Source organism: Urocitellus parryii, chromosome 7 (genome assembly GCF_045843805.1).
Source record: "Urocitellus parryii isolate mUroPar1 chromosome 7, mUroPar1.hap1, whole genome shotgun sequence".
Classification (NCBI taxonomy): Eukaryota; Metazoa; Chordata; class Mammalia; order Rodentia; family Sciuridae; genus Urocitellus; species Urocitellus parryii.
In genome coordinates, this window is record NC_135537.1 from 166,031,093 (window position 1) to 166,055,625 (window position 24,533).

A 24,533-nucleotide genomic window follows, 5' to 3' on the forward strand; every position below is an offset into this window, starting at 1 on the left:
GACACCGTAGGGCAAATTTGAGGCTATTGCACTGGGAGGCGGAGCCGGCAGGAAATTTAAACCGCAGCCGCGGCGAAGGGCGCTTGGAGAATATTGTAGTTGCTCTGAAACAACGGGATTTAAGAGTCTCAAAGAGCCCGAGGGGCCTGCGAATGCAAAACAGAGACCTTGAGGCCCGTGTACGGAGGCCGATAAGGAGCCGAGATTTGATGTGTGAGCGGGGAAAGGGTACGGATGCCGGGAAGGGGAGAAAGGGGTAAGAAGGAAGGCGGCAGGGGTCATAAGAGTTGAAAAGGTACGGGATCGGGAAATGGGTTTAGGAATTGAATGGATCCGTGCTGAAGCTGAGGAGCGTAGAGGAGCCCAGGAGGGGTTTGCTGGAGAGCAGGGTACTGGCGTTGAGGCAGCAGAGGTGGAAAGGGGGCTGAGAGACTTGTAGGGAAAGAGCCGAGAAGAAGGGACGGGAATTGAGATGTGCAAGGGATGGCCAAGAGGTCTTGGGAATTGGGGGAGCAGAATGTGGCGGAGGGGGCGGAGGGACTGAGGGACCAGAGCCTTAAGGAGGCGGGGGAGTTGAGATGGAATGTGGGTCCGAAAGAAGTCGCGGTGTCGAAGGGTGTAGAGTTTGGGAGGCGGAGGCCGGGGTGGGAGAAGGAGGGATGGAAGATGGAAGCCTGGGGAAGAGAGTTGAGCTGCTGCTGTTTTGTCCTTTCTCAGGCGACAGATACCTCGGGCTGGAGAGTTCCATGGCTGAGAGTAGGCTCCCTGTTACGGACTCAGGTGGGTAACCAGTCAAAAATGAGGGTGCAGGGTCACAGTTACTACCCCTGCCTCAGGGCCTCCTGGAAGGCGGAGAAATTTTATCCCTGTTGGAGTCTTCTAATTACTTAGTGGTTTTGTGTGCGTGTGGGGGGAGTGGGTGGGGGTGATGGTGTCATAGATCATTTAGGAATTGATGGTAAAACTTATGGAGTAATTTATTAAGCCCATATTCATGGTTATTTTATCAATAAACTTTACATAGATACCCAGTTTTTTAACACATAATTACCCCTGCATACCTTTTCTCCTGTTTCTTTCAGCATCTCTTACTTTTAGTTCTTGTTTGTTACATTTTAAGTAATAATACATTTGAATAAGTTACTTTATTCATCCTTCTCATATCATGTTACTTTCTTTTGGATCTCGTTCTCTTGGATCTCGTTCTCTTTTTGCTGGAGATCCTTCTCCAAGGGTATTTTCAAAAGGGAACTCTGTGTCATAAACTTTCTGAGGCTTATATGCCTGAGAATATCTTTATATCACTCTTGCATTAAAATTCTTGAGTAATCACAGTATTTTCATTTTGCAAAAACTAGTTGCCCTAACCCTAACCCTGTTAAAATCATGGCTGTAGCCTTCTGCTGGGCCTAAGAGAGGTTTTGAGAAGGTAACTATTCCTTTTAAAGGTTTTCAAATAATTCTCTTTTTAGCTCACTGTTTCATTGTAGCATTCTCCTGTATTGGTCCCCCTAATTTCAAGACTTTTGGTCCCTAATTAGCTGTTTCTTATTGGCTTAGGATCTGGCTCCTGCTGGTCTTCCTGTCTGGTTTTACTCACCCATCTACTTTCTTTTTTTTTTTTTTTAAAGAGAGAGTGAGAGAGGAGAGAGAGAGAGAGAGAATTTTTAATATTTATTTTTTAGTTCTCGGCGGACACAACATCTTTGTTGGTATGTGGTGCTGAGGATCGAACCCGGGTCGCACACATGCCAGGCGAGCGCGCTACCGCTTGAGCCACATCCCCAGCCCCCCATCTACTTTCCGATTTCCAAAATTTTATAGCATCTTTTCTTGCTAGTGTCTTTTTTTTTTTTTTTAAGTTGTAGTTGAACACAAACACCTTCACTTATTTATTTATTTTTCTTATGTGATGCTGAGGATTGAACCCAGGGTCTCACGTGTGAGTCGAGTGCTCTACCGCTGAGCCACAACCCCAGCCCCTTGCTAGTGTCTTTATATTTTTTTCTTTCTTTCTTTTTCTTTTCTCTCTCTCTCTCTCTTTTTTTTTTTTTTTTTTTTGTGTGTGTGTGTGTGTGTGTGTGTGTGCGTGTGTGTGTTTGGTGAGGTCTGGGATGAGAACAGAAGTTCTTTATTCACCCTATATATTTATTCAGAAGTCTGAAACATTATTTCCTCTTCAAGTATTTTCCACCCTACATTGTTTATTCCCCCTTTACAAATGCCTCTGCTATTCTTAACACCTCTTTCCCTATCCTCTGTATTTCTTTTTGTATGTTTATGTCATTGAGAATCAAACCTAGGGCCTCAAGCATTCTAAGCAAGCTCTCTACCCCCTTATTCATATTTTACGACTTGTCCCCCAATGTCCTTTTTCTGGTTTAAGAACCAATCCAAGATCATACGTTGTTTTAGCTGTCATAAAAACTTAGTCTCCTGAGAAGAATTTGTCCTTCTTTCTTTGTCTTAATGACCTCAGTTCTTTTGAAGCACAACTGAACAACCCTCAGTTTGGACTACGCATTTTGGTATTTGATATTGTGCCCTTTCCGATATGTGTCAGGAGGCACATGAGTCTCATTTTTGGTCACATTGACTTTAATCACACAATCAAAGTGGTATCTGCCAGATTTCTCCACTTAGTTACTGTTGACTATTTTAAGAGATACCTTGAGACTTTGCAGATATGGAGGGTTAAATTTTTTCATAATAGTTTTATTGAGATATGGCCCACATGTCACACATTTTACCCACTATAAAGTGTACAACTCTGTGGCTTTTAGTATATTCTTTTTTTTTTTTTTTAAAGAATGGGAGAGAGAGAGAGAGAATTTTTTAATATTTATTTTTTAGTTCTCTGCTGACACAACATCCTTGTTTGTATATGGTGCTGAGGATCGAACCCGGGCCGCACGCATGCCAGGCAAGCTCGCTACCACTATTTTTATCACCCCAAAAAGGAGCCCACACCTACTAAAATCATTCCCAATTTTCTCCTAAGCTCCCAAGCCTAGATATCTGCTAATTTACTTTCTGTCTCTATATGTTTGCTTCTTCTGGGCATTATCATATAAATGGAATCACATAATATATACTCTTTTGTGACTAATTTCTTTCACTTAGCAATATGTTTTCACAGTCATCCAATTGTACCATGAATCATTATATCATTTTTTCTTTAAATTCTGGGCATCAGACCAACCTAGGGCCATTTGTATATTAAGCGTGTGCTCCACCACTAAATAACACTTCCAGCCCCATGTAATTCCCTTTTGACATTAAATAACATTCCATTGTACAGATATAACTACATTTTATTTATTCATTACTTGATGGGTGTATTTGACTATTTTGAGTAATACTGTTTATTTACAAGCTATAATGTAAAATAACATCAAAAACAAACCAAGCCAGGTAGCTTTTTAAAAATTGTCAAAGCCTGGTTGTGTTGGCAAGCACATATATTCCCAGCTACTCAGGAGAATGAGGCAGGAAGACCACTTGAGCCCAGGAGTTTAGGACTAGCCTAGGCAACGTAAGTAAGACTCCCATCTCGAAACAGCAAATGGTAATAATAAATAACTTTAAAATATTCAAAACCCCTCATTTTAAATTCCAATTTACTAGACTGTGTATTAGTATTAGCTATTCTGGGTTAAGTTTTTCAAGTATGTGATGTGTCTTTTCAATATGTAGTTTCAGATATGGCTTTTTGCCAGGTGCAGTGGTGCATGCCTGTAATCCCAGTGACTCAGAAGGCTGAGATAGGAGGATTGAAAGTTTGAGGCCACCTTTGGCAACTTGGTGCGGCCCTGATGTAAAAAAAAAAAAAAAAAAAAAAAAAGTACTGGAGATATAGCTCAGTGTTGGAGTGTGTGTGTGTGTGTGTCTGTCTGTCTGTCTGTCTGTCTGTCTGTCTTTGTCTTTTGGTACTGAAGATTAAACCCAGATGTGCTTAACCATTGAGCTATATTCCCAGCCCTATCTATCTATCCATATATATTTAAATATATTTCCCTATTACTTCTACTATCTTATTACTGAAGATTTTCCTGAGACTTGAGTGTTTAATGATTTGAGTGATTTTATTATTAGGATTTTTTTTTAATTATTGGAATTTTTAATGGAATTAATAATGGTGGTGTTGATAACTACTTGTTAATTTTAAGAATATAAAGAACTGGGTAGTATTTCAGTTTAAGGAAATTGGTTTAATATGTGAGGCTTCTATAGGATTAAAGGCATTATATAGTTAGGGAATATTTTAAGATTTCTTCAAGTTTTAACATTGCATTATGAAAATTTTCAAACCTGCAGCAATCTAAAGAATTTTAAAAGGAGCTCTCGTAGGCACACAGCTTAAAGTTTCTTGTTGCCATTTTAATATGTTTGTTTTATCACATTCCCATTCATCTTATCTTCCCTTTATTGAACCTGGTGGTGGCAGGCTGGGGATGGAACCCAGGGCCTCACACATGTTAGCAAGCACTGTGCCACTGAGGTAAGCCCCCAGCTCCTATCCAATTTTTTTTTTTTCCTCATGAATTTCAAGTAACTTTTAGACCTTAGTACATGTTCCTCTAAGTGGCTTAGCATGCATTTAATTGATTAGAATTCCATATTTGTTTTTTTTGTTTTTTTTTTTTTTTTAAAGAGAGAGTGAGGAGAGAGAGAGAGAGAGAATTTTAACATTTTGGTTCTTAGTTTTCGGCAGACACAACATCTTTGTTAGTATGTGGTGCTGAGGATTGAACCCGGGCCGCGTGCATGCTAGACGGGCGCGCTACCGCTTGAGCCACATCCCCAGCCCAAGAATTCCATATTTGTATATAGTTTTTTCTTTTGATGAAAATTTATATACAATAAAATGTACAATTCTAATTTTTTAAAATTTGATCAATTTCATTCCCCAGTGCCTCCCCTTTCCCTCCCCTCCCTCCCCTGATCCCCTTCTTCTGTTCTATTGGTCTCTCTTCTATTTTTTAAAATTTGTTCTAATTAGTCATACATGACAGTAAAATGCATTTTGACACATTATACACAAATGGAGCACAACTTCTCATTCCTCTGGCTGTACATGGTGCAGAGTCACACAAGTAGTGTAATCATACATGTATATAGGGTAATAATGTCTGTCTCATTCTACTATCCTTCCATCCCCACAGCCCCACCCCATCCCTCACTCCCTTCTGCACAATCCAAAGTTCCTTCATTCTTCCCTATCCACCACTCCCAACTATGGATCAGTGTCCACTGATCAGAGAAAACATTCAGCCTTTGTTTTTTTGGGATTAGCTTATTTCATTTAGCATGATATTCTCTAGTCCATCCATTTACCTGCAATGCCGTCATTTCATTTTTCTTTAGGGCTGAGTAATATTCTATTGTATATGTGTACCACATTTTCTTTATCCATTCATCTGTTGAAGGATATCTAGGTTGGTTCCATAGTTTAGCTATTGTGAATTGAGCTGCTATAAACATTGTGATGTGGCTGTATCACTGTAGTATGCTGATTTGAGTCCTTTGGGGATATTGCCAAGGAGTGGGATAGCTGGGTCAAATGGTGGTCCTATTCCAAGTTTTCTGAGGCATCTCCATACTGCTTTCCAAAGTGGTTGCAGCAGTTTGCAGTCTCACAGTTCTTTTTTTTGGGGGGGGGGGCGGGGGCGGGGGGCGGTGCTGGGGATTAACCCAGGGCCTTGTGCATGCAAGGCAAGCACTATACCAATTGAGATATATCCCCAGCCCTCCAAAGTGCACAATTCTTAAGGGTATTTCTCTGGGTTTTTATTTTAAAGCTATGTTGAGGTATAAATAAAATTCATATTGTACACAAATGGAGTGTTACTCTCTGTGGGTCTTTAGTTAATTTTCAGAGTCGTATAATTAAGACTAAAATCTAATTTGAGAACATTTTCATCATCCCCAAAAGAACATCATGCCCTTTTGCAGTCATTCCTTATTCCTACTCCCAGACCTGAGTAAACACTAATCTACCTTTTCCATATATATTTGCATTTTCTGAACATTTCATGTCATTGGAATCAATATAATATTTGTGTCTAATTTTCCTCACTTAGCACGTTTTTGAGGGTCATCCGTTTTGTACCATGTATCAATACTTTATTCTTTTTTATTGCTAAGTAATATTCCATTGTATGGATATACTACAGTTTGTTTATTCATTCATATTTGAATTGTTCCCACTTTTTGGCTCTCATAAATAATACTGTTATGAACATTTGTGCATAATTTTTATCTAGATATGTTTTTCTCTTGGGTACATATCTTGGAATAGAATTGCTTCATTACATGTTAACTCTGTGTTGAACATTTTGGGAAAGTGTCAAACTCTTTTTTTCACAGTGACTGCACCATTTTGCATTTCCACCAGCAGAGTGTAAGAAGAGCTCTGGTTTTTCCACATCTAAGTTTCTTGAAGCTAAGTACACTAGCTTTGAAGGTGTCTCTGTGTTCCCAGAGCCTAGCACAAGGCGTAGCGCACAGACTGGACTGTCACTGAGGGTTGTCACTGAGGAACTCTTTCTTACCCCAAACTTCTTACTGTGCTCCTCTTTGTTATTTTTTTAGGGGCTCGGCTGGGCATCTCCAGTTGTCTGGGAAAATACCAGAAAAGCTCACGAGGTGCTAGGAAACAGCCATTTTCTGGAAAGTCCTTTTACTTGGATCTGCCTGCTGGCAAGAATCTCCAGCTTTTGACGGGAGCCATCCAGCAGCTGGGTGGGGTACGTAAGCCGTTTCTCTCCGGTGATCCCGTGATCTTTTGTGGGTGACTAGTCAGGAGCTGGTGAGGGATTTTTATTCTTCCCTTCTCTCTTCCTCCCTTAAAGGCTTTCTTAAGAAATAATTCACATACCATAAAATTCACTCATTTGAAGTACACAGTTTCGCTGGGTGCATGCCTATAATCCCAGTGACTCGGGAGCCTGAGGCAGGAGGATTACAAATTCAAGGTCAGCCTGAACAATTTAGCAAGGTCCTACATAACTTAGTGAAACTCTGTCTCGAAATAAAAAATAAAAAGAATTAGGGATGTGGCTCAGTGGTTTTGGTACCTCAGGGTACCAAAAATAAAAATGGGCACAGCTTAGTGGGGGTTTTGTTTTGTTTTGGTTTGGTTTTTGGATTGAACTCAGGGGCACTCAACCTGAGCCACATCCCCAGCCCTATTCTGTATTTTATTTAGAGTCAGGGTCTCACTGAGTGGCTGTAATCTGCTGGGATTACAAGCATGTGCCACCACGCCCGGCTTTGGTTTAGTGGTTTTTGGTATGTCAGTCCTCCATATTCATGAGCTCCTCATCCATGGATTCAACCAACTGCACATTGATATTTTTTAAAAATTGTGTCTATGCAAACCTTTCTTTTGCCATTATTCCCTAATCAATATACTAAAAACTATGTGGCATTTACAATACATTAGGTATTACAAATAATCTAGAGATAATTTAAAGTATATGGAAGTGTGTGCGTAAGTCATATGCAAAGACTGTGCCATTTTACATCTAGGGTCTTGGTACCAACTCCCCATAGATACTTCCCCAAGCTGTATTCACAGGGGTATTCAAATCATGTGATCCCATAGTCAATTTTAGAACATTTTCAGCACCCCAGAATAGAAGCCCCGGGGCTAGAGTTGTGGCTCAGAGGTAGAGCACTCACCTAGCATGCATAAGGCACTGGGTTTGATCCTCATAAAATAAAATAAAGATAAGTGTCCACCTATAACTAAAAAATAAATAAGTAAAATAAAAAAGAAGCCCCACATTTATTATCAGTCTCTCTGCATACCCCTGGTCCCTGGCCCTGGGTAAACACTCTACTTTCGGTCCTTGTTCTGCCATTGTTTTCTTAAGCTCATTTTCTATATAGTTGTGATCATGATTGTGTGTGTGTGTGTGTGTGTGTGTGTGTGTGTGTGTGTGTGTGTGTATTTTGATTTGGTTGTCTTTGGGTACTGAGATTGAACCTATGGCACTTAACCAGTGAGCAACATCCCCTGCCCTTTTTATTTTTAATTTTGAGACAGGGTCTCACTCAGTGGCTTATGGCCTTGCTAAGATGCTGAGGCTGACTTCAAACTTGTGATTCTTCTGCCTCAGCCTCCCAAGTTGGTGGGATTATAGGCATGTACTAGCAGCTATGATTATATATATATTTATGTGGTGCTGAGAATCAAACCCAGTGCCTCACCTGTGCTAGGTGGAGTGCTCTACCACTAAGCCACAACACCAGCCCCGATTATATTTTTGATTACCAACTTTTTAATCCATAACCTTAAAGCATTGGCATTTTCCTGTCTTTATTGCCTAAGTACACATTATTTGTAATGTTATACAGTATAATTTTGGGGTTTTTTTTGAGGGGGTTACCAGGGATTGAACTCAGGGGCACTCGACCAATGAGTCACATCCCCAGCCCTATTTTCTATTTTGTATTTTATTTAGAAGCAGGGTCTCACTGAGTTGCTTAGCACCTCACCATTTGCTGAGACTGGCTTTGAACTCACAATCCTCCTGCCTCAGTCTCCTGAGTCATTGGGGTTATAGGTTTACAACACTGTGCATGGCCTACAGTATAATATTTTTGAGTGGATTGTTGATTTATTTAATAGCTACCTAATAAACATTTAGATTATTTCTAATTTTGAGCTCTTAGAAATGACACTGGTGAACAATTGAGTCTATTAAAATATCTTAAAAGTATATATCATATGGTAATTTTAGTAATAGATATCTCTTATGTCTAGGAAATAGTGTGATAATGCTCAACCCAAAAGAAAATGATAACTGGGGAAACTGCATGAATATGTTTCAAATGCGGAGGCTCTTTGCTGTCAAACAAACCAGTAACTTAGCAATACAGAAATTCAGGGCAGATAATAGAATAAGGATCATGCCTAAACTGGCCCATAATTATATTTTGAACTTTTAGGCTGGGAATGGTGGCACACACCTACAATCCCAGTGGTTTGGTAGGCTGAGGCAGGAGGATCGCGAGTTCAAAGCCAACCTGAGCAACTCGGTGAGACCCTGTCTCTGAATAAAATACAAAAAAGGGCTGGGGATGTGGCTCAGTGTTAAGTGCCCTGGGTTCAATCACCAGTACCAAAAAAAAAAAAAAAAAAAAAAGGCATGAACTTTAGTCTCTTTTAGCTCCTGCCGCATAAAAAAAACACGTCAGAACTTGGGCTTAAAAACAATACTTTAGGGGCTGGAGATATAGCTCAGTTGGTAAAGTTGCCTCCTATGTACAAGTCCCTGGGTTCAATCTCCAGCATCACAAAAATAAACAAACAAACACACAAAAGCAATATGTTAGTATTTGCATTGTTATGTGGATGGCTGCATAGTTTAATGGTTTCATTGGGGCTCACTCCTGTAGCTGCATTCAGCTGGAGGGTCAGCTGGGCTGAAGGACCAAAGTGGCTTCCATCACACATCTGGCACTCTCTAACTTCTTGTACAATGTATGAGAAACTTCTTACCTTCTTATTTACATTGAACACATCTATAGCATTGTGTGTATTTATAGAAAGATAGACTAGCTGGTTTACACAGTGGATACATGGCACCCTTCCCAGAAAGTGAAGTGGAGGGCTGCAAGGCCTCTCAAAGCCTGCATTCTAAAATTTTTATATATTACATTAGCCACATTCTATTGGTCAATGTGTCAGATTTAAGAGGTAAAAAAGTAGGCTCCAGTTGGGCACAGTGGTGCATACCTATAATCCCAGCAGCTCCGGAGGCTGAGGCAGGAGGATCATGAGTTCAAAGCCAGCCTCAGCAATCTTATGAGACCCTAAACAATTTGGCAAGATCATGTCTGTAAATAAAAAATTAAAAAGCCTGGAGATGTGGTTCAGTGGTTAAGCATACCTGGGCTCATTCCCCCATACCAAAAAAAAAAGTAGGCGCCACCTCCTAATGGAAGGAACAACAAAGTCACATTCAAAGTAACGGGTATGCTGAGGTGGGAGGAACGTTGGCCATTGAGCAATTTATGGAAGATAAACATTGCTGTGCTCCTATCCTCCAATACTTCTTTTTGCCATAACGAGGAAGATAGATGTACTCTTTCAAACTATAAAGATTTTTAAAATTTTGGAAAATTTATTTTTAAAAAATGCCATTTTAGGGCTGGGGCTGTAGCCCAGTGGCAGAGCACTTGCTTAGCATGTGTGAGGCACTGGGGTCAATCCTTAGCACCACATAAAAAACTAAACAAATAAATGCATGCTGTCCAGCTACAACCAAAAAACAATTTTTTTTTAAGTTTTTTAGATGAACACAATATCTTTATTGTACATTTATGTGGTGCTGAGGATCAAACCAGTGCCTCACTCATGATAGGCAAGCACTCTACCACTGAGCCACAACTCCAGCCCACAAATTTTTTAAAAATGCCATTTTAACCATTTTGGTTTTGTTTTTGTTTTTACTAGGGATTGAACCCAGAAGCACTCTACCACTATTACATTTCTGTCATCCCCCATATCCACCCCCACCTTGTTTTGATTTTGAGAAAGGATCTCTTAAGTTGCCAACATTGGCCTTGAACTTGTGATCCTGCAGCCTCTCATGACACTGGGATTACAGGTGTCTGCTACCATTCTTGGCCATTTTAGCCATTTTGAAGTGTATAGAGTTCATTGGCATCATTACCCTTATACTGTTGTATAACCATCATGGTGGTTCCAAACTTTATCTCTTCCCAGCTCCTCATTTGTAGGTGTTTAGTTGATAGCTCGAAATTTGCCATAGTGATTAGCCCAGAAATCAACAAATGTACAGAGCAGTTTTCTTTATTCCCCAGAGTGTTGGTCTAAGTATCTGCCCATTCAGTGTTTATTTCTGTTGTGTTCCCACAAAGGCAAGTTAAATGTCAGTATGCTTCAGGTACTGTGCTGAGTTCCTGGGATACCAAGATAAGTCAGTGCTCACAAGAGGTTTGTAGTCTGGTTAAGGTGAGCAGACACCTATATTATAGCTGAGTGTCAGTCAAACCCTTTTTTGTTTCACTTTTTATGCTCCTTTTTGTATTATGGTCAAGATAACAGCAGCATTTGGATGCCCCAGTGTGTCTTACACAGAAAAAATCGTGGCCAAACCAAGCTACTCTTTTCTTGCACAGCACCTCCAGTGTGTGTGTGCAAACTCAGACCAGTGAAAGAACTCAAAGCCTATGGCCTGGGTCAGGAACAGCAGTTCCTGGAGGGATATATAATATATATATTTTATTTCATAATGATGTTTTCTTGGGGACTCGTTGCAGAGGTACATTTAGTCTATTTAAAGACATTGATTCTGGAACTTCTGGCAGCCAAGATTTCCTTTTCCAGCTTCTTGATATTGACAATTCTACATCTGCTTTTTGGTTTTCAGCCACTTCTGTGATCTGGTTTCAGGTAATTGAGGGTTTTCTGAGCAAAGAAGTAAGTTACATCGTGTCCAGCCGCAGAGAAGCAAAGGCAGAAAGTGGTGAGACAGGCCACAGAGGCTGCCCCAGCCCCAGCGAGGTCAAAGTGGAAACATCCTCTGTAGCCAGTCCCAAAGGCAACCATGCCAGGCCTTCACAGAAACCTGTGCACTCGGTAAGAACCTCATGGGATAGGGAAGACGTGGTCCACAAAAAAAGCAAGTAGGCGTTGGTAAACCTTTTTAGGTAGGCTCTAGTTTGAGTTTTAGCTGGTTTAATTTAATTTTATTTGAATTCAGAGACTGATAATATTTTATCACAGTTCTGAATCTAAACACCTCAGCAATGCTCCATCCTCATGCTATCCCTCTATGCTCTATGTCACCCTTTATGAGGACTTCAGAGTCACAAGTTCAGAAACCAGAGGAAAGTCCTCTATAAAGCAGAGAGGACTTGTTGGAATTGGCCTGGCTTGGGCAGCAGTACACCCAGGATGCAGCAGTTCCCTTTTCCATTGTTCTCATGTATGAACCACCAATAGTTGGGACAATACACATGCCATCTCTTTGATATATGCACCATGGCTTTTTACCCCTGGACTTGCATGTTTGTTTTTGTTTAGTTAGGCTAAGATTAAGATGTCCATGAATATACCCTGTTCATGATGTTCATGATGAGGGACAAGTCTTCCAAGAAGCAAAGAAAAGATTTTATAAAATGAAACACTTGCTAACATTATCTGCTAGAGAGTCCAGAGACTCTTAAAGAAAGGTCTGAGAACATCTGTGACAGTTTGACCTTGCATATTTTCAAAATGTCTTTCTCCATTATGGTTCAGGCTGCCAATGGTGCAGCTACCTCTGCGTGATCTAAACTTACAGATGGGTTTATCTTTACCTCCTAAAGGTTCTCTAAACTCTCATTTCTGCCTATCCTCAGCTGATACTGCTCCAAACTTTCCAAGGGACATTTAAGACACTACCACCAGCTTATGTGTAAATATCTGTGTATATGTTTTGTGGTCTACATATTTTGTTTTCTTTCTGTCAGGTGCCTATGAGCAGAGGGAAGGAGCTTCTGCAGAAGGCCATCACAAAGCAGGTGAGTTGGGCCAGGCATGGTGGCCATGCCTTTAATACCAGCAACTTGGGAGGATAGCAAGTTTGAGTTCCACCTCAGCAACTTAGCAAGACTCTGTTTCAAATAAATAGGACTGGGGATATAGCTCCTTGGTAAAGCAACCCTAGGTTCCATTCCTAGTATCAAATAGCAAAAAGAAAAGAAAGAAAAAAAAGATGGGTACGAGTAGGCATGGTGACGTGACTGTAGTCTAATGACTTGGGAGACTGAGGCCGAAGGATTGCTTAACCCAGTTTGATGCCAGCCAGCTTGGGCAACAAAATGAGACCTCATCTCAAGACAAAAAACGATGGGAACCTTGGCCAGAATGAGGGAGACTGTGCTACCAGACTGAACCAGCATAGCTTCCGGCTTGTCAGTGAGAACCTCACTTGTAGTCATCGTGTGTACTTGCGGTGTACTGAGAGCTTCCCTCACAGAACCCTCCCAACAGAGCTCTCTTAGAAACACATGCTCCTTCATGGTCACGAGGTGGCTAGAGCAGAACATGTGGGCACATTCAGTGTGTGTCCTCCTAGATTGGCCACTCAGAATGGAGGACAGGGTAACTTCCTTGGGGATAGTATGCTCTCTCCCCTGCCTCCATCCAAATCCCCCCTTGGGTGACCCAGGGCTCTCACAGTAATGTCAACCTGTCCCATCATGCTTTGTCCTTGTGGTGTTTCTACTCTGTCATTTCAGGGGAGCAGCAGCGGAAGAGGCAGTGGGAACAGCAGCAGCCTCCTGACCAATGCCCGCTCCTGGGGAGTAAGGGTCCTGCATGTGGACGGTACTGGTCCCTGCTGGGCACCTGTGGAGGGAAGCATTGATGACTTTAGGAAAGTCGGCTTTTAGAGGGATCAGGGCTGCATAAGTTTCCAGTATTGGAAGCCAGGCGTACTCAGTTCCTATGTTGCTCCATAAAAGTGGGAGGGTGTGGGGCAAGCAGGATAGCATATAGCAGAGTGTGCACCTCAGAGGGATTAGGTAAACTGTCCACAGTCTCACCAAAATGAGCAGCATGGCCCATGTTCTGACCTAGTTTGGTCTGACAGTAAATGCTGTGTTCTTTTTTCCATATGGTTGCCTCACACTATAAATGACCGATTTGCTCTTGTGGTAAGTCTATAATAGAATAGTGTTCCATAATTGGCTTATGGAGTCTGATCTCCTGCTCAGCTCCACTCTGAGTCTGGGATTTTCCCTGATCCATTATAGAGGAGTTGATCTAGATAGGACAGTCTCCAGATGCCAACTAGGTGCTACCAAGATTTTTCAAGGGAATCAAAGGGCTGTGCAGGGGATGTTCCTGGTCTGGGATGGAGGCAGGGACTCCATCCCACTGCAATGTCATCCTTGCCGGACTTGATCTCATTTTCTGCCTTTCGTGGTGCTAGGGAAGCTCCTGCCTCCTTAGCCCCTGCTGGGTTTTCTACCTGAGGACACACCTGCATAGCTAAAAGTTCTGGGTTTTCCCCACAGATGCCACTCTTTACAGTCTTTGAGCCATAAGGCACTGCAGTCCAAAACTGAATTATATTCAAAGCTACAAAAAAACATGAAGCCAGTTTAGGTGGTTCCTGACATAGAGGACCCAGCCCCTACCTCTGTTGTCAGGAGGTGCAGAGGTAACTTGTAGCCAGAAGGTGGCAGACAAGGATGGCATGATCCAGCTGACTAGGCCAGGTGACCAAGTTAGTCCTCCAGCCCAGAAAGGGACCATGAGGGATAACTAAGAAGTTTACGCCTCTGCTATGGCCTTTGTCTTCTCTGCAGAAATGATGATGCACATGCAGCAGCTATCCCATGGTTCTTCATGTGTAAAGAAACAAGAACCGAAGCAGCAGGAGGTAGGTCAAACCCACGGGTGGTTTTCAGTGGACTCTGACAACTTGGTAAATCCCTGACCCACCTAAGCCATTGTTTCCTGGCCATTCTGAAAAATGTAATAGGAGTGCAGCTCCTCTGTCACCTCATTCTGTATGTCCACAGCTTTACATTGCCCTTTCTCTCACTCTGTGGATGTCCCATGTCATACTTACCCCACTAAGGCATTCACTGCAACCCTGGGCCAAGGACTGCACCTGGTCATCCTGACCTAGATAGAAATTCCCAAGTGCTCTTGACCTCCTGGCAAGGCTGTCATTGTAGGAACAGTTCTTGGCCTGGGAATGAGCCCACAACTGGATGGACTGGGGAGGGAGTTGTATCATGAAATAGCAGCTGTCTTCCAATTCCGTGTTTAATTTTTCCTTTCTTTATCAGGGTTAGAATTCTGGGTACCCCATCAAGAAAGCCCAGACTCACTTAAAGCTGCCATGTCTTCAGGTTTGATCCTTCTAAGGATCAAACCTGCAGATCTATTTGCATGGCCTGGCGTCTAGGAGCAGAACTAATAGTTGTAGCAAACCACATCCAAAGTGGCTGGAGTTTGGGGGCTTTCCTTTTGCTAGATATATTTTTGTTCAAAATTCAAAAAGATATGCAGTGAAGTCCTCCTACTTCTACTCCCCAGCCACTGACCTGCCTCCCTGGCAAACAGTGGAAGCAGTTTTTCTGTGTCCTTCTAGGACTCTGTGCACATATAAGCCAGTTTATCAAAAATTACCCCCTTTATACAAATGCTTTTTAACTTTGCTTTGACTTAATAACCTATTTTGTAGATATTTTGGAGTTTTTTGTAATAAGATTTCTACATAATCTGCTGATATGCAAGGGAATATGCTGGACTTCTTTGGCTTGTGTTTGCCCTCAAAGTGTGGCCTAGAGAAGTATCTGGAACCACCCTGGGCTCAGAAGCACAGGCAGTCATGGACCAACTGGATCTTTCATTCTGGTTCCCTTCCCTAGCTCTTTAGCTAATTATTTTATTCCATTTAGGGTTTTTGTTTGTTTGTTTGTTTTTATTGTAATATTTTTTAGTTGTAGATGGATAAAATACCTTTATTTGTTTATCTTTATGTGATGTTGAGGATTAAACCCAGTGCCTTCCTTATACGTGCCAGGCATGTAGAAGCCAGGGTCTCTGACAGCCCTACTTGGTCCCCCTTACTTTGCCCTCTGTCCACTGTGATGTCTCCTTACCTAGGCATCACAACTGGGGTTGTACCTCACTGTTCTACCAGTGAGCTACAACCCCAGTCCCTCCATTTAGCTTTTAATATCAGCTTTATTTGACCTTGGTTTAAATGTTAGTTTTGGCCCACAGAATAAGGGTACACAAGGTGGCCACTGGAAACCAAGTGTCCTCATTCTGTTAGGTGACCTGAAATGGCAGCTATGCCTAGAAAATAAAGGCTGCCCTTTAGTGAGCATCTCCTCTAAGTTGGCGCTTTCACTTGCTTTAGTTTCATCTGTGCCACATCCTGTGAGGTTAGAAAATGGCCCTCACAGTACTGGCGGTGCAGCTCCAGTTTCTACCCAGGCCTGAGGGACTCCAAAACTCTTCTCTACACAGTCCTGCATCTTTTCCTCAAAGAGCCAGCCGCCATTGAAATTCACAGAGAGGACTCTCCATTCATCATGGCCCTGAGAGGCAGGGGGAGCCACTGTGCCCCTGTCTGCTGTAGCTCACAGCCTAGGAGTCGGGTTCTGCAGCCTCTCAACAGCAGGAAGCAAAGTGGGACAGACTGAGTAACTCCGCGTACCAGTCCCAGTTCCTCGACCCCCGTGGCTCCCTCACATCCTTAACCTATTTTCCCTTTCCATTTAGGGAACACATCCAGGAGTGGAGTCAAGAACGCGGAAAGGTCAGTATGGTAGCTTTTCCTCATCTAATTGCAATCCCTCCTTCTATAAACACTTCCCCACGACTCCCTCTGAGGCAGCATCTGTTCACTTCTCTGTGGCAGGAAGCAAGTCCAGGTTGTGTTGCCCCCTCGTGTTTCCAGGGCCTGGCCTCAGATTTCTGGGGCGAGAGAGGTATGGCCAGGGCTTCTCCTTGAGAGTTGGGACCCCATGCAGGCCCTTTGGCTTCTATATCCTCCGGCTGTTCCTGGGCATTGACTGAAGTTCAGCAATCTTCTCCTGATTTAGTAGCAGTTTGGGGTGGGCAGTTTGACAGCTGCCTACCGTTTTCAGAAATGCCAAACTCCCCAAAACTGACAAACAGGCAGATTGATGGACTGTGTCTCCTGGCTTCTCTTGGACAGCAGGAGAGTTTCTCCCCCTGGATGTTTCTCCCAAAGATGCTCTTTAAGTGGCATTTATTCCTGCACAAGAAGGAGCTAAGAAAAGTCACTTGGCACTTCCTCATGCTCGAAAATCAAGGAAGTCTGTGGGGGAATTGGTTTTAATCATTGTCTGTTAATTAGAAAGACAAGAAATTGTCCCCAGAAAGTAATTAATGGGAGCTGCAGCCCAAGGAGAAAAGGCTGCTTTGCTTAGGTGCTAGGATGGCTTCCAGAGGAGTTAGGAATTCTGAGGTACCAGCCTCCCGAGGGAATCTGTGGCTGTTAGGTCTTCCTGGGCTTCCAGCCTGCCTAGACTGCACCTCCGACAGGACTCCTAGTCACGGTGGGAAGATAGAGAGGTTCATAGTGCCCAACTGATTTTGTAAGTTGTGCAATAACTAGCATAATAGAGGAGAGGGGTGGGTCACCTGACTCGGAATTTGTCTTATCAGCACCCCTTGCCCCTATTTTTTTTTTTCAGGAACTTGAGATCACTGAACATACTTTATCCCTCTTCCCCTTTGCTCCCTCCCATAATCCTCATGAAGAATGCTGCCTGGGGAGTTTTCAGGTCCCTTAGGATTCTGAGATACCAAGAACCAAGGTCTAGGAACTTTGTGGACCATAACTCTGTATTTAGCAGAAATCAGCAGGGCCTGGGTCTCTTTCACCAGCCATGTTTCTAATGGTCGCGGTACCCTTGGTGGGTGACAGCCTCCAGAACATGCACACAGGAGGTCCTGCTGAGGGAGGACGCAGCTAGTGCTGCAGTTACTCTGCAGCCTCCGCTAGTGCAACTCACTCTCCCCAAGAGAGGCTGGAAGAGATGGGAGGGGTGCTCACCTCTGCCAAATGGAAAGGCACAGGCTCTTAGGCTTTGGCAGAGCCTTGCCTCTTGGAGCATTTCCTGTGTGTGTGGTGTGGGCTGTGCTCTAAGGCAGGCAGAGAGCTAATGTGTGCTTCTTCCCCTTCCAGTGGCCAGACTAAAGGCACCATTCCTCAAAATCGAAGATGTGAGCATGTAAGTAGAACCTCCTCTCTCCTCTTCCCCCTTCCCAGGCCTGCAGAGAGGAGGAGGGAGAGGTACTCAGGGGACCCAAGCTGACATGTGGACATGGAGTGCCTCAACCCTGCATCTTCATCTTCCCCACAATTTGCTTTCTTCCACTGTCGAAGAGAAGTCTCACACAGACCAAGGGGAGCCTCTGAGGGTGGCATTATGCAGTTGATACTCCTCTTGGAGATGAGTCAGAGGTTAATGATCCTGTGTGTGAATTACCTTCATTTAATACTCTCCTTTTATGAGCTCCTGTGTCCCATCCTGGCTCATGATTGCTGCTCCTTGCTGGGTGTGTGCTGACACTTAATGTCAATTCATTTCTGGTCCAGTCACAGTGCTAGTACAGTCCACGACATCTTGGCTGAAGTATAAATGCATGAGGTGGCACTGGGGATTCCCTTGTCAGACCACCTCGTACATGATAAAGGCTTTCAGTTTGGCTTTGAAAGGCCCTTTTCAAGCACATATCTCATGACAGCCCTGGGTGAGAAACAGCATAAATCCATTCTTTCCTAGAGGGAAAACTGAGGTCAGAGAAGCCAGGGACTTGTACAGCCACTTTGCTAGTAAATTACAGCCAGGGTCCCTGACTGCCCTAATTGGTCCCCCTTACTTTGCCCTCTGTCCACTGTGATATCTCCTTACCTAGAGCAGGAGGATCACCTTGATAATGTTAACCTGATGAGCCCTTGGCAGCCACCTTGGTTATCAGTGTCTTTGATTCTAGGATAAAAGTCCACGTGAATCAATAGTTATTTCCTTTTTTAAAAAGATTTAAAGGAAAAAAAGACCATTTGTGCACAACAGGGACTACTGGGACCAGAACTTTCTGGGTCCTTTAGCCTCAAGCAGGGCACCCCCAGAGCTCCAAGCCCATCTTCTCAATGGGCCTACATTCTCTTCTTAGTGTCTGCAGACAGTAGGATTGGCTTTGGTGGCCCAAAGGCACACGGAAGGCACTCCCTCCAGTTCTAGTGGAGTGAAGCACGTGCTCTTCAGCCCCTGCACCACAAGATAAACACAAGGAACTCAGATGCAGTGTCTGAGATACTGCCGCTGCCTTGGTACTGGTACTGTACATGGCAGGCACAGGTCATATCACTATCACCAGAGGGGTTACATTGCTTGTGTGTTCCCAGCATCACAGACCAGAGAAGAAATTCAAGCAGAACTGAAGTTTCTGGTGATTCTTTTCATGTGCTGTTCTGAAGCAGTAGCTTTTCAAAGCCTGTTTGCCTGACCAACATGAAACCTCCTAAGCAGAAAGTGTTGTTAAGGGGAAAGAGAGGTGCCAGGATTGCAAGCACCCATTCTGCTTAAGGATCCAAAAAGACTTATTGGTTAATTCCCTTCTGAGGCCCAGGCACTCTCCCCACCACCACCACAACCAGAGCATGGGCTACTCCAACCAAGCACAGCGTGCCCGCGCCCGGCAGTGACCTCAGTCAGCAGGGTTTGCAGAGTACACACAAATCGGTTCTGGCTCTCTAAGTTTCCTAAATGTCTTCAACTTCAGGCAAACTGCCAGAACCCTCCGTATAGATCTGGCTATCCAGAATCTTCATTTGCACCTCTGTTTTTTGTTCAGAACACCAGCCCTCAAATGGTGCCAAGGACCCTCCCAGTGCAAAAAACACTTCCCTTCACAGAACGGAAAAATCACTGCTATGACTTAAACATTCTTCCATGTAGGTTCTGCCAGGTTAAAGTCCGTGAAAGTTGTAGGGTTGAGAGGCAGAATGGGAAGAACCAGCCCAGGAATCTGTAGTGGAGGTTTGTAGTCTGGTCTTGGCCACTTACTAGTCATGAGCTCTTGAGCAAGTCACAGAGCCTTTGGGGTTTCCTTTCTTCTGTCAAATTGGATAAGACCACTTATTCCATTCAGCCCAAAGGATGCTTATAAGATTCAAACAAGCATGAGTATGTACACATTGGGAAAGTAGAGGAATGCGAGGCATTGCACACAATCCCAGCTACTCTAGAGACGGAGGCAAGAGGATTGTTAAGTTCGAGGCCAGCCTGGACAACTTGGCAAGACACTGTCAAAGTACAAACAGCTGGGGAGGCAGCTCAGTGGTAGAGCCCTTGCCTAGCATATACAAGGTCCTAATTTCAATCCTCATTACCACAAAGAGAAGAAAAGGAAGACAGGGACAGCATAGTTAATGGTACTAATTTTACCTAGAAAGGCTGGTAGGAGTTCTATTTTAGAACTTAGAAAATGTCAGGATTAGAATTCCGTAGAGAGGCTAGTCCCCTTCCTCATCGTCTCCCTTCCCCACTATAGTCAAAGTGGAAGTTTTTTGTGTTTCAGGAAGTTTCGTCCTTTCCACCATCAGTTTAAATCCTTTCCTGAAATTTCTTTTCTGGGACCCAAAGATGCAAGTCCCTTTGAGACCCTGACAACCCCGGGCAGCTCACACTGTACCAGGTAGGTCTTTTTGATTCCTGAGTACCAAGGACTGGTGACAGGCCAAAGTCCTCCCCCTCAGGGCCCTGCTGGTCAGATTTGGGAATGGCCATCTGTTTGCTCCTTTGGCAAAGTCTATTCTGGGAACTTAGCCCAGAGAAGAGAGGCACTGGGAGTATTCATCCATTTTATTTGGTGTTCTTCATCTCTACTAAGGAATTTAACTTAAGTGTCCAGAGGGCAATAGACTGGTTTCTCAAACTCAGATCTGTAGACCACCATTATGAGAGTGCCCCTATGGTGCCATTGAAAAGTGCGGGTTCTCTCTGGGAGTGGTAGCATATGCCTGTGGCACTTGCCAGTGACTCCAAACACTAAGGCAGGAGATCACAAGTTTGAGATTGGCCTGGGCAATTTTATAAGACCCTGTTTTAAAATAAAAAGGCCTAGGGATGTAGCCCAGTGGTAGGTGACCCCTGGATTTAACCCCTAATATGACAAAAAACATGGGAGTTTTTAATATCTCTGATCACATATGTATGTGTATATGAGATAGATGGTTCCTAGACTCAAGTCCACAACTATAGAATCAAAATCTCTGATCATTGAGCCCCAAAAGCTGCATTCCTAGAAGTTTCCAGGTGTTATCAGTGCACATCAAAGTTTGAGTCCTGTTAGGCTAAACACAAGGAATAACTAGGAATGAGACTAAAGGGACTCTCTACATTGTATGGCCATGGCGGCTTGTAGCCTTGTTCATGTTCATACTCCATAGATGTTAGAGAGTTTGAACTTCACTGACCAAAGTGGAAAAAGAATTCAGCTCATGTGGTGGACTAGCTGTCTTCTCAGATGCTCTCTAACTTCTGAGCCAAGGGCTAGTTCATGGGCTGTCTCAGCCCAAAAGCTCCTGGGATCATGGACAGCCTGTGAGCTTCTCATAGACAGAGGCTGTGGGTCAGGACATAGTGCAAATGGGAGGGGAAAAAGGAATGTGGCAGTAGATGGAGGCAGGAACTGGGAGAGAATGGCCTGAAGGTAAGTCCCAAATGTCTTCATTCTTTTCCTGGAAGGTACAAGGGATACCAGGAGAGCCAGTTAGGAGGTGGCCCAGGCAAAGCAGGGTAGCTAAGCTTGGTATGACCTGAGGGTTGCAGCTGGGAGGCCATAAAGGGAAGACAGTGAGGCATTGAAACTTTGGTATCTCCCTGGGCAGAGGATTGGGTCAGATAGGACATCAGGGTGCAGTGTGTGTGTGTGTGTTTGAATTTCTTTTTTCTTTTTTTTTTTTTTTCATTTTTCCTACAAACTATTCTAGTGATGGCCTCTGCTGTCCCTACTTACTCTCACCTGTGGTTTCAGAGATGTGGGTGCGGAGAAGACAGATAAGAGAGGCTGCACACCTGGGCACAGTGGTACACACCTATAATCCCAGCAGCTTGGGAGACTGAGGCAGGAAGATTGCAAATTCAAAGCCAGCCTCAGCAAAAGTGAGGCATTAAGCAACTCAGTGAGACCCTGTCTCTAAATAAAATTAAAAATAGGGCTGGGGATGTAGCTCAGTGGTTGAGTGCCCGAGTTCAATCCCCAGTACTCCCAAATAAAAGGAGAGAGGGAGAGAGAGGCTACCCACACAGAGGCTTCACCTTCCTTGTTGCCTCTCCTGCCACCCTTGGACAACTAGCACCAAGGGTAGGACAAACCTGCCCATTGTGCCTGCTTGGCCCCTTGGCCATCTTGGTCCTTCCCCTCCCTCACCTGAGCTCTAGGCCTTGAGCAGCAGCTCCTCCTCCGGGGACCCTAGTAGTGACCTCTTTTCCCCCACCCTATATCTTTCACAGAGAACTTAAGGACCAAGAGCCAAGCGTTCAGTCAGCTGTGTGCACCATGCCCAGGAGGAGGAAGGGCTATTGCGAGTGCTGCCGGGGGGCCTTTGAGGATCTGCACGTGGTGAGCCGTTTCCCCATTCCCCACATTGTTCTGAGAGTGCCCAGCCTGCAGTCTCCACCTTGCATGTCCTCCATTGAGGCTGGCTGGAAGTTCCTCTCATCCCATTCCAAACCTGTCTGATGCCCTCTGCCATCTCTTGCCCTGGACAGCATCTTCAAAGTGCCCAGCACCAAGCCTTTGCCCTAGAAGCCCGTTCATATGCAGAAGTTGATCGGATCATCGCCCAGCTCAGCCACAGCTTTATAGAAGTCCCTTCCCAGGCCAGCCTCCCCAGGTGAGTGCCATAGCTGCAGACACACCTGCATTTTCTCTCTCCTGTTGCCCTCCCCAGCTGGGAAGGAACCCTCAGGTTGGCAGGACCAGTCTATAATATTTTCCTCACCTTTCCACCATCCTCTATCCTATTTGTTTTAGGGGTGGCCATTGGCACAGTAGAGAGTGAGCAGTTCTGGTTAGCTAGAAGTGGACATAGTTCCTGAGTCCCTCTGGAGGGTAGTGAGCAAGGTCCTTCTCCCTCTGTGGAAGTTACTCTCAGAAAGAAGGATTGCCTGGGGTTTGGTGAAGATTCCCAGACTCATTGAGCCCAGCTTCTCCAGCTACCCACCAAGGGTAGACCCTCTCCCGCCTGGAGCTGTGGCTTCACTTCTCACCCAGGTTCAGCTTGGGCAGCCAGGTTCTGCTACTGTCTGCACCTACCAAAGGGCACAGCCTCCTCTATGAAGTCATTCAGTAGAAGAGCCTCTACCCTGTTCCTCTGGCCAGCCCCAACCACAGGCCACAAAGCCAAGAGGAGCACACAGCATTGGCTGCTCCACAGTATCAGACCAAGAGAGGCCTTTCCCAGAGGGGCAGCTCTCTTCAGCACTAAACACAGAAGAGGCCACTTGCCCTGTCCTCAGCCCCAGCCCAAGAGGTTCCCATCTTGCTGCCTGTTCTGGAGCTGAACCTGCGCTCACTGGGTATTTCTGTCCCCACAGGCAGTCAGATTCCACAGCTTCTGAATGTGACGCTCTCCATCCTGACACATTGTCCCCAAGCCAACCCTTCCCTCCCAGGGTAGCATCTCCTGGGATGAGGAAAGAAGATGACTGCCAGATCCCAGGTACCCCAGAGCAGGATGGAATGGTGGACAACCTGGAAGCATCATCTGAGCCTGCAGGGACTGGCCAGGTACCTGGACCACTAGCAAGTTGCCAGGAGCTAGGGGGACCAATTGATGTGCTTGTGGACCCTTCAAAAACACCAGTTTCCAGGAGCCCCACTTACCGGCACCTCCTGCCCAGCTCTGATTTTATGGACCTCTCCTCTGGCCTGGACCTGGCATCTGTTGGTCACAAGCGGAAGATTCAGTTCCCCAGCAGCATCGCTGAGAAGAGGCCAAATGCCTCATTTCTTGTACCTGGAGCCGCCAGCCCCTGTGGCCCCAGGACAGCTGATAGCAGGCATCTTCCTCTTCCCAGCTGTGAATCTAAGCCCCAAGCCTCCCTCCGGCCCTTTTGCCACACACAGGCCTGCTGCTCCCTCCCAGACCCCTTACCCTGGCAGTCCACAGACAGACCAGTTGAGTTTTGGACCACACAACCCCCCTGGCCTGGGAGAGAATGGCTCCTGGGACCTGAGGATTCTGAGTGTACAGCCCCTGGTCCTATACCCCAGCAGACTGACCAGCCCCCTAGCTGTTCCACAGGCCCCAACCAGCTGCGGGCCCACCTGCACTCCCCCGTGGGAGGGCCTGCAGGAAGCCAGGCCACCTCACTTCCCCATCCTCTGCCAGCCAGCATGGGAGCCAGCTGCTCCAGATGGTTCTGGGCCCCTTCATCTCTCCAAGTGCCTTGTCTCCCTGTCTCGCAGGCCCAGCCCTCACCCAGAGCTGCTTCTGTGAGTCCCTAGGTTTTCACACAACCGGCCAGCTCCAGCCCACAGAGCCACAGATCTAAGTTCTACCTTACTTGGTGTTATACACTGGCCAGGGCCAGCCAAGACCAGGGGAGTGGAGCCCTAGGTCTGGTCTTTGAGGTACAAGTAAGTAGCTATGCCCAGCCTTGCGGAGCCCACAAAGCAGACCTCCTGCCTGCAGGTTTGGGGGAAGGACCGAGAGCCTTAGGTAGGGGCTGCTCTCTCCTGCCTCTACCTCCAGCCATGGCCAGCCCCACACCCGGAGGCAGAGGCCAGACTGGCATAGGGAAGGAACCATGAAGAAGCTGGGGTGGCAGGAGGCCTGCTGGCCCAGCATCCAGGCTCTTGTCTCTTGCAGAGCAGAGGGTTAGTTGTTGGTGTTCCCCACCCCCACCCAGCCTCCTTTCCCACAAGCATGTGGTCTCTCCTGCTCTCCGATGCCTGTGCGTGTCCCCTCCCCCAGCCCCCCACGCTCACACAGATC

General features: G+C 45.0%; 1 protein-coding gene across 1 annotated transcript; it reads left to right on the forward strand.

Annotated features, from left to right (window-relative positions):
- Window positions 1–723: 723 nt before the first annotated feature.
- Window positions 724–24,391, forward strand: Dbf4b (DBF4B-CDC7 kinase regulatory subunit). The gene is made up of 12 exons (XM_026408276.2): window positions 724–780; window positions 6,595–6,749; window positions 11,432–11,617; window positions 12,493–12,543; window positions 13,264–13,351; window positions 14,338–14,411; window positions 16,274–16,310; window positions 17,709–17,754; window positions 20,108–20,224; window positions 22,045–22,153; window positions 22,303–22,427; window positions 23,131–24,391. Exons 1-12 carry the CDS (start codon window positions 747–749, stop codon window positions 24,041–24,043), a joined length of 1,935 nt encoding a protein of 644 aa, XP_026264061.2. The 5' UTR covers window positions 724–746; the 3' UTR covers window positions 24,044–24,391.
- The last annotated feature ends 142 nt before the right edge of the window (window positions 24,392–24,533 follow it).